Source organism: Acomys minous, assembly GCF_964271855.1.
Source record: "Acomys minous genome assembly, chromosome: 7".
NCBI lineage: Eukaryota > Metazoa > Chordata > Mammalia > Rodentia > Muridae > Acomys > Acomys minous.
The window spans coordinates 74715848-74725751 of record NC_140488.1 but is presented as its reverse complement, the minus strand read 5'-3'; the positions used below and the strand labels follow the sequence as shown (position 1 = coordinate 74725751).

Below are 9904 nucleotides of genomic sequence, written 5' to 3'. Positions count from 1 at the left end.
GAGCTTGGGATGTGAGAGGGGGGACAGCGAGCAGAGCTTGCCTGAACATGGGGCCGAGGAGGGGGATTGGGCCATGCCCTAGGACTTGAGCCATCACTGGCACAAAAGGAGTTAATGCCAGGGACCGCGCCCCCCGTGTCCGGGCACGCGCAGCGCGCCCCCTTGGTGCGCGGGCACAGCAGCCAGGCTGCCGGAGAGCTGATCTCGGGGATTCGGGTGCGGAGCCCTTGGCCTGGAGGCGATATGGGTGGTCCGTGGCCGGGTTCAGTCGTTTGCAGCCGCCTAGGGAACAGGTGAGGCCGCCTGCTCCGGTCTCTCATCCTCTAGCTGCCCATACCTTTCCCCAATCCTGTCCCCTCCCAATCCCCGGATCCCTCCACCTCCCCAGCCAGTGGCTCCCATCCTTCTCAACCCCGGGTTCTCCATAGGTACCCCTGACCTCCCAACCTTCCCTTGCTTTGCTTCTCTTCTCTACCTCCTCCCTAAATCCTGCATCCCTGTCATCCTCCCGCCCATGGTCCCTCTATTTCTGTGGTCCAACCTGCATGCTCACCAAAAATACCCCCAACCAGAGCCCCCAGCCTCATTCCTGTATTTGCACATTGCCAATACCCCCTCCCCTGCAGTGCACCCCCCCATCCCCCTTCCATCATAGAATCTTATAGCCAGGTTCCCTCCCCCACTCTCTGCAGCCCCCCCACCCAATGGAGGCCTTTATTCTATCCTCCCCATTCTAGGGCAATTTCATTCTCCAGTATCGTTCCAAACCCACATAGCCCCCTATATTGCAGTTCTCAACACTGGTCCATTCCAACACAATGCCCCTTACCCAATACCGCTCCAGCCCCCAAAGTCCCCTTAGATGCCATTCTCATCCCAGCATCGCTGCCTCCCCTTGTCTTCTCCCAAATTGCAAGTTGGACTAGAATGGAGATCTTGGCCTTGGGAACTCACAGTGGGTCCTAGGGTACAGAGGGCATTTGGGGGTCGCTTGGTTTGTCTAGGTGTTCACCAGAGGGAGGGGCTGCAGCGAATTGACTCAACAGGGGAATTTGGCATTTGGCGCTGAAGGGTTACTGGAGAAGAAGGCCTCTAGAAAGGGTTAATGGAATTTGTGAGGTGGGGGCAGCATTGAGGGGGTTAATAGGGGGGGTGCTGGCGGGGAAGCCGTGTGAATGAGCGGTCTGTGCCCCAGAGTTGCCATGGAGACGGTGAATGGGGGGATTGTGTGAACTCAGCTGCGGACTATCCCCCCCCCCACATACACACCCACCCACTCCCTTCTGCCCCACCTCCCTACTCCTACCCCTTCCGTCCCCTTCCCCTCCTCCTCTCCACCCGGGTGCATTCTGGGCAGTGTCTGGGATCTCCCCACCCCATACTTTGCTCCCCATTTCCTCTAAGCCCCCATCCCTATAGTCATTTTACCCCACCTGCCTGCTTTCCTGCCTTCCTTTCTCTCTCTGTCTCTGTCTCTCAGTCTCTATTTCACACACACACACACACACACACACACACACACACACACACACACACACACATTCTCATTCCCCTTCCATGGTGGCCGATTGCCGGTTGTTCCCAATCTCCCTCCCCCACCCCTTCAGCCACTTCTTAAAGGAACATGCCTGCAATCTCGGAAGGCGTGTGGGAGAAATGGAGGAAAACTAAATGTGCCTCTGTGTGTGTGTGTGTGTGTGTCTGTGTGTGTGTGCACATGTGTATGGGTGTGCTCACTGAATGCATGTGTGTCCATGCGGGACATGTCTGTGTGCCTGCGTGTATGTGTTGACTGTAACTGTGTCAGAAGGCCTGTGTGTCTGAGTGTGTTGCTATTTCTGTTTCTGTCTCCACCTATGTGTCACCATTATGCCGCTTGTGTCTGGATATTTACCTATGCGGGTATGTGTGATTTCGTTTCAGTAGGTCTCTGTGTATGTCTGAATATACTACAGTGAGGCTCTGGCTGGGTGAGGCAGTCTGTCTTGGAATGTGGGACTAAGTGAGGCGATCTCTGTGGGTTTGGGATGTATGTCTCTCCCCGTGAATATTGCAGTGTCTGTGATCCTAGCCTGGTCTCTCACTCCCTCTTTGAGTCTTTGTGAGTTAATTTCACGAGTTCCAAGTGTATGTCCCTACACCCTGTTGTTTGTTTCATACTGGACTAGCATCTACAATGCCTACTGTGCTCAGCAGACTGCTTTTTGCCTTTGGTTCTGGCATTTGGTTTGAATGAAGAGCAGCAGCAATGACAAAGGTTTAAGGATTTGGCAGCAGTGAGGGCTGAGGAGAAACGTCAAGGAGGGGCATGGAAGGGTCTTTGGACTTAGGTGAATGGCTGCTGTGCTCCCTGCCCTGCTTGAGGGGAGAGGGCATCTCTCCATGGGACCCTCTGCCTGTCTGCTGCTTTTCTTTTCTTATGGCTTCGAGTCCTGGAGTGAAGTCGGCAGCCATACTAGAAGCTCCACCCCCAACTCTCCCTGTCACTGCATGCCCTGACTCCAGCAGACCCCGGTGAACTCCAGCGACAATAGAGTTGGAGTTGGGGGGACCGTGAATTCTCAGTGGCAAAAATTGTCACTCTGTTCATCCAATCCCCATAGATCTTTTTTTTTCCAACCATAGCTAGGCACGTAAAATAGTTCTAAAAAGCAATGGTCACTTGTGAGTCCCTAGACCCCTGGGCATGTGAAACCCTTGATTGTGGGAAAATAGGCCAAGCCCACCAGGGCCCCAAAGACTGACTCTAGAGCCCTCACAGACCATCTTGGGTGACACATGCTTCCCTCTTTTCACAGGCCTGTCTGGCCCTAAGGGAGCCCTCTTTGGAAGTGGTGGTGCTCAGAAGACCTGCTCTCTGCGTTGCTGGGCACCTGTAGGTGTCCCTCGAGAGCTCAGTTTTGAGGTTCAAGTCAGTGTGGCCATGAAGGGGCTGCCTATTTGGCTGATGCTGTGACCCCGGAGTCTGCCTCTCCTGCCAGTCCCCCTGCCCGGAACATGTGGCTGCAGCTTGGCCTGCCCTCGCTGTCCCTGAGCCCCACGCCCACAGTTGGCCGGAGCCTGTGCCTCACCCTGTGGTTCCTCAGCTTGGTGCTGAGGGCCAGTACCCAGGCCCCAGCACCTACAGTCAATACTCACTTTGGGAAGCTAAGGGGTGCCAGAGTACCATTGCCCAGTGAGATCCTGGGTCCTGTGGACCAATACCTGGGGGTACCCTACGCAGCTCCCCCGATCGGCGAGAAACGTTTCCTGCCCCCTGAACCACCCCCATCTTGGTCGGGCATCCGGAACGCCACACACTTTCCCCCAGTGTGCCCCCAGAACATCCACACAGCTGTGCCCGAAGTCATGCTGCCCGTCTGGTTCACTGCCAACTTGGATATCGTTGCTACTTACATCCAGGAGCCCAACGAAGACTGCCTCTATCTGAATGTCTATGTGCCCACGGAAGATGGTGAGTGCGCGGCCAGGCATTGTGCCCTCCTTGCCTCCCGCCTGCCCTGTTGTGTTTGTGGCTTGCATGTGGTTGTGTGCCCTGCAGCATGCGTCTGTCTGTCTGTGAAAATGCTTCTAACCATCACTCCGCTTGGCCTTTCCCCTCCCTGTTCTTCCCTCTCCCAGCATTGTCCGAGCTCCCATGTGTGAGTGACACTGATGCCAGAAGGGGGCTGGCCAGGCCTGAGAGCTTTGACAGGTCTAGGTCCAGTGCTGGATGGGGGTACCCTGGGGGAGTATGGGTGACTGCTGGCAGCTGCCCGCGGGAGGATGCTGGCTCCACCAGGCCCCCCTGTTGCCATTCCACCTGCTTCGAAAGGTGGTAGGTGTGTGTGGCTGAGGGAGCTGGGTGTGCGTGGGGGGGCGGGGGGGGGCAAGCCTGGTTGGCGATGCTTAGGTGCCTCCTCTTCACTAGCTGATGCCTCCTCCCGCGGGGGTCACATTAAGGTAAGTGACAGAAACAAGGAGATGGTGGGACAGGCTCTCTGCCATGTGCCGCTGCAGAGCAGCTCAGCTCTTGGGGCCTGGGTGGGGGGGATGCATGCCCCTGGGCAGAGGCCTCCTGTTATTTTTTAGTTTTTTATTCATTTTACAGTAAAGCGGATTTCCAAGGAATGCGCCCGAAAGCCCAACAAGAAAATTTGTAGGAAAGGAGGTAGGTAGCGAGCCGGTGGGGAGGGAGAGAGAGAGAGAGGGAGGGCTGCCTGCCCACCTGCCCCTGTCCCTGAGGACCCAGCCTTCCTTCAAGTATCCCAGGTTGAGAGGGCAGTGAGCAGGCTTAAGATCCCACCTCCTCCAAGGGCCCTGGCTGCTTTGCAGAGAGCATCCAGTGGCCTAAGGCAGGGTTAGAGTAGAAGCAGAAAGCCCATTGATCCCAGTCGCCCCAGCTTCCCTAAGGAGTGTACCAAAGATAGAGCCAGTGGCTCTTTTGGTAACACCTCAGAAGGAAACAGGCAGGCAAGTTGGAGCCAGAGGCTCCGCCTTCTCCTGCAGCCAGTGCAGAGAAAAGACCATCGCTGCAGTACCCTGTCCTGCGTTAAAAGTCTCTACTCAGCTCTCCCCTACTAAAGCTTAAAAGAAACCCAGGCACACAGATTTATTGGCTCTTCTGTAACACACCCTGCCCCCAGCCTCACCACCTCTGGCCAGAGTATAGCTGAAAGGACCCAGGCTACTCCTGTGGCAGGCATTGGAAATCTCTGGAAACTGGAGTTTCGAAAGAAAGCTAATTTTAAATCCCCCCTCCTGCTTAAAGGGATTTGTTTCCCTGTATAGTAATGTTTCCTGTTTGCACACTGCTTTAGATTTTCTGCAAGGGTTTTCATATTTGCCTCATAGACGCCATATCTTGAGAAGCAAGCAAGGCAGGAAGCAGTATTCCGATTTTACAGATGAGGAACCGAGCCCAGGGGAGTGACTTGCTATACAAGGCCCTGTTGCCGGTCTGGGGGCAGAGCTGGGGCCAAAACCTGGGGGCTCTTGACCCTCAGGGAATGTTCTTTCCACTGTAGCCCGTGGGGGCAACTTCCACCTGGCCAATCCCACCTCCCTGAAACATAAGATCAGATGTGGCTGGGCCACTTGGCTCTCGTAACAGCCTACAGAGCAAGGACAATCACAACTCACCCTTACAAGCTCTTGGCAAGCTTGGCCTTTGTTTTCCTTTGATGCCCCAGGGTAGGGTTTCTCCAGTGTCCTCAGGACTCCTGGGCTGGACCGCTCCCTACTGAATGACAATCTCTAAGGAGAGCTGAGAATTGGCACATTCAAAAGCTCGTGTGGATGTGTGTGTGGAGGGCTTTTGATGACCGCCGCCGCTGCCGCCGCCGTGGAGTCAGACTCTGCCATTAAGAACAGGCTTTTACCTCTCTTTACATCCAGCCCAGGCCCTCACACACAGTAGGAAGCAGACAAGGCTCTCATGCAAATGAAGGATCTTTGTAGTCCCGCCTAAGCAGAAACCCTTGTCTAGGAGGCACGCTCTCCAACCAACCGACTCCAGCCTCTGCTGCCAACTCATATGCCATTCTTTTTTATTGCGTTTTGTTTTTCTTTGCTTTGCTGTGTTGTGTTTTGGTTTGGTTTTGGAGCCAGGGTCTTGTTTTGCAGCTTGAGCTGGCCATGAACTCTTTATATAGCCCAGGCTTAGAGGTCAGTCTTTTTTTTTTTCCCCTTTCTTTTAAGATCCTCCATTTCCACATGGGAAGGCAGAAAACCCATTCTGGCTGTAACCTTCCATTAACCTATACCTGTATTCAGGGAAAGGGTTTCAAAGCTGCTACCATGAGTTACTTAGTGGGGTGCAGTGGGGTGAGGAAAAGATGGCATCACTATTAGCCACTGCTTAGGAAGAAATATCTTTCAGGGCTCCAGTGAGAGCCTAGGACAGGCCAAGCTCGTGCTGAGCTTTTGGCCAGATTGCTGCTTGGAGACCGCCACACAGTATGAAGATTTTGCCAATTGTCATTGTGGATAATGGGCAAGGTGCTGTTGGGATGCGAAGGGGTCTAATCATTGTTCTGAAGAAGCTCCTAGCTTGGCATTAAAACTCTGCTGGATTCTTTAAGTCCATAGGCCAGTCTGGGAAGAGGGCTTTACACAGCACAGGGGAGGGCACTTGATTACTTAACTGTTCCCGAATTAGTTCCCTATCCTGGGCCTGTTAGCCATTTGAAAAATTTATGAATCTTGCGTCTTTGGACGCATGGTTGTATTGTGCATGTGTGTGTGTGTGTGTGTGTGTGTGTGTGTGTGTGTGTGTGTGTGTGTGTGTGTGTGTATCAGGGGTGGCCTATGTGGGATCCTACATGCCACAAATCTGCAGTGGTGACTGGTAAAGCCCATGGCAGCAGGAATTGTTAGTCAGGGGTGTGCTGAGGGAGGACATGCTGTGCAAGGGAGGCTGGCACAAGGCTGGAACGATGTAGAACCCAAGTCCCCTCAGACACACACACAAGGAGCCACCAGAAGTGAAGGGTGTCCTGAGAAGGACCTGCTCCAGCCCGTGCCTCCACGGACTTGAAAGGAATGGATGTCTAGGAACGCGTGATTCCGTTTGGTGGCTGTCCCACTGTGTGGCCAATGCCTCATTGAGATTCTGAAGGCAAGCCTGGCAGGTGTTGAGCTAATGTGTTAAGACACTAGGTGCCACTGGAAGTTCAGGAAGCCAGAGGCTGTTTCTAGTAGAGCTGGGGTTTTGCCCCAGTTGAAAAAGCCATCTTGTAATAGGAGAGTAGTTCCTGGTGTCAGTAATAGCTATCAGGGATAGTCAGTCACCATAGTGCAGACCAACAGAGAAAGAGGGCTGTTTGCTCGCTCCAGGTTAAAGGTACCTGTGATCATGGAAGCAAAAGGGTAGGGTGTCGGGTGCCAGCAGAATCACTTCCGTTGTGACACACTGACCAGCAAGCAGCCAGTAAATCATGTCTGTCTAGTCTCCTCAGAACAGGAAGGGGAAGTGGTGCCAAGCCTACCCCACTCCCAGGTCCTGAATGTCTATCTTCCTCCTCTAGTCTCTTTTCTCTCCTCCTCCTTCATGCTCCACCTTGTCTCTCATCTCTTTCTCCCCCACCCCCGCCCCTTCCCTCACCCCTGAAAGGTGGCATGATGCAGTGGAAAGACCATAAGGGCTTTGGAGTCAAGCAGACCTGGGTTTGATTCACACCTCTAGCACTTCCTAGCTGTGTGATCTTGAGCAAGTCACTTTACTTCTCTGAACCTCAGTTTCCCCATCAGTGAAAGAGGAATAAGGATAGTGCCTATCTCGTTGGGGTATAAGGACCAAATAGAACAGCAGGAGTAAAATGCCTGGCATGTGGTAGGTGTTCAGTACTTAGTATATGCTAGGGACCATTTCTTCTCTCTCTCTCTCTCTCTCTCTCTCTCTCTCTCTCTCTCTCTCTCTCTCTCTCTCCCCTCCCCCTTTCTCCTTTCTATTCCTCTCTCTTTCCCTCCCTCTCCCTCTGGCTCTCTCCTAGAGGAGGAACACTTGCTGCTCGTAAGACTGGTTCCTGTGTGCAGGAGCCACGTTTGTCATTAACAAGAGCAGGGGGGGTGGCCCCAGCGAACAAAGCCAGAGGGAAAATTTCATCTCCCATCTTCTCCTGTGGGAATCAGGGTCAGCTGAGGCCCAGACTGAATCTGCTCACTGGGCCCAGTGGGAGCTCAGACCTGGGGTTCCTGGCAAATACCTCTGCCCTGAGCACATCCCGTAGCTATGCACAGATGCTGGCACTGTCACTCCTCACCTTCAGCACCTGTCCCTGATCTCCAGCTCAGCCTGCCTATGTCTACACATGCAGCCCTTCCATTCCTGAATAAAGTCTCTACACGTGGGCCTTTGGCTCTGTACCCAGCCCACCTGCTGCTACCTCCTTCCTAACTGCGAATGAACTTGGTTGGGGCCAGGGAGGCGGGGCAGGGAGGTGCAGGGAGGTCAGCACAGCAGAGGCCTGCAACACCATCCTCCTGATGAAGGTCTGGGCCTCAGCCCACCCATTCCCTCAGTTCTTGCCATCCCTCCTGCCTGTCCTGGGCCCAGGCCCAGAGCTGGCTTGCTGGGCCACACTGCAGTCATGCTGTTTTTGAATTCTCTCTCTGTTTTGTTCTCTGTTCTGTGCTGTTGTGTCTCCCCGTGTCTGGTCCCCAGGATCCGGCGCTAAGAAACAGGGCGAGGACTTAGCGGATAATGACGGGGATGAAGATGAAGGTATTTGGGGGCTGCAGGGCGCGGCGGCTGGTGCATGGCACAGAGCCCCTCCCCTTCTCAATGGGGAGAAGCCCCGTCTGTCTGTCTGTCCGTCCGTTGGTGTGTTTCTGTTCCTGTACAAGGCAGTTGGGCTATTCCTCCGTCTTTGGCCTCATTGGCCACTGGGTCTTCTTGGGTAATGGACACGTCTGGCAGGAGCAGGGGACCAACCACAAGTAAAGCCATAGGGAGGGTGTCTTCCTAGCCCTGGCCCCCTGACCCTCTCCCATCGTCTATGATTCATGGGCACCTGCCCATATGTGGCAGCAGAAATGGTGATGAGCAAACAGGGCCAGGGAGAGTGGGGACAGGCACAAAGAAACTGGATGGTGAGGGGATGTCTGGGTTTCCTCTGGGTCTGATGGGGGGTCCTGGCTCCTTGGATGTGCCTGCTAGGGCACACCAAGGGGCAAAACAGTGGTATTCAAAGACAGCACATCCCTAGCTTTCTTCTGCAAAGAAAGATGGCCACAGGGCCAGAGGTTGCACTAGGTTGGGGACAGAACCAGAGAAACTGTGGCCTTCCAAGGCAGGCTGAGGCCCTGATACTCCATCCATCAGTAGACGGACTAAGGACGGGTGATGGGACCAGCCTTCCTCCTCCTCCTCCTCCTCCTCCTCCTCCTCCTCGGGGTAACAAGATTGTTTGTACTACAGCAGAGAGCATTTCCTTTCTCCACCCATGCTCTGGGCCTGCCCCTTTGCAGGGCCCTGGAGGGGCCAGGCAGTTCAGGGGATTCACTGGTGACCGGCAAGGCTATGCCGGTACGGCAGAGAGTGGGCCAGCTCACAGACGGACAGGTGACAGGCAAGTCAAGGCCAGGCCTGGAGCCTTCTCTTGACTGCTCCAGCCCCACAGCATGCTGATGGGGCTTGGGAATCAACCCCTTGATGAGCCCTCGGGCACTGGCCTGGGTGGAGACCTCTACATCTTAACTCTGGCTGGGCAGGCTTTCTCATGCCAAGTTCTGCTCCACCCCAGTGCTTTCCAGCTAAGTTTGCCCAGGAAGAAGGGGGGGGAGGGGGAATATGGGCACGTGGTTAAGAAGCCATGTCTATAAGGTTCCCCACCCCATCTCTACCATTCACTACCCCCATTTCCCTACCTTCCTGTTCTCTCCCTGTGCCACCCCCTTCTCCCCATCCTTCTTGTCTCTGTCTGCACTGGGGGCGGGGTGGAAGCCAGCTGCTGCCAGTGGCCGTTTTTTCCATGTAACTGGTCTAGTCCTGGGGGTTTCAGGGCTCCCCAGCTCCTGCTTTCTAAAGCCATGTCAGGTCCCAGGACTCCTGGGTGTGCAGGGCAGGAACTTACCTGATGCTGCTAAGAGACAAGCAAGCCCCTTGCTATTCCTTCTTCTCTCACCCCTAGAAGCCAGGCGCGGCCAGCCAGGCCCAGGTGAATTATGCCCACATGGCCATCTTCAGTTGGGAGGCGCTTGAAACCCAAATCTTTACAAATTCAGCTCTCTCTGGCCAATACCTGAACTCCCGGCCTAGCAGCCCCATGAGTCCTGCCCTAATGGATGGCGGTGGTGTCCTGGTACCTGGAATAGCTTTGCTGCCCGCATCCCCCTCCCCCAGGGCTGGCGGGGGTAGGGGAGGAAGGGCATCCTACCTAGCCCGTGTCTCACCCCTTCTCCTTACAGACATCCGGGACAGTGG

The 9904-nt window shown here is 54.7% G+C and overlaps 1 protein-coding gene across 3 annotated transcripts in view; it reads left to right on the top strand.

The window, feature by feature from the left end:
* Positions 1-158: 158 nt before the first annotated feature.
* The window catches only part of NLGN3 (neuroligin 3), a 25167-nt gene continuing 15421 nt past the window's right edge, over positions 159-9904 (top strand). The window contains exons 1-5 of one of the 3 annotated variants that reach the window (XM_084791020.1): positions 159-293; positions 2799-3454; positions 4091-4150; positions 8144-8203; positions 9889-9904. The exon at positions 9889-9904 is cut by the window's right edge and continues 134 nt beyond it. In XM_084791020.1, coding sequence (XP_084647146.1) covers positions 2998-3454; positions 4091-4150; positions 8144-8203; positions 9889-9904 — 593 coding nt within the window. In that variant the 5' untranslated portion in view covers positions 159-293; positions 2799-2997. The remainder of the gene's footprint in view (positions 294-2798; positions 3455-4090; positions 4151-8143; positions 8204-9888) is intronic. The other 2 variants (XM_084791021.1, XM_084791022.1) reach the window with 2 other exon arrangements.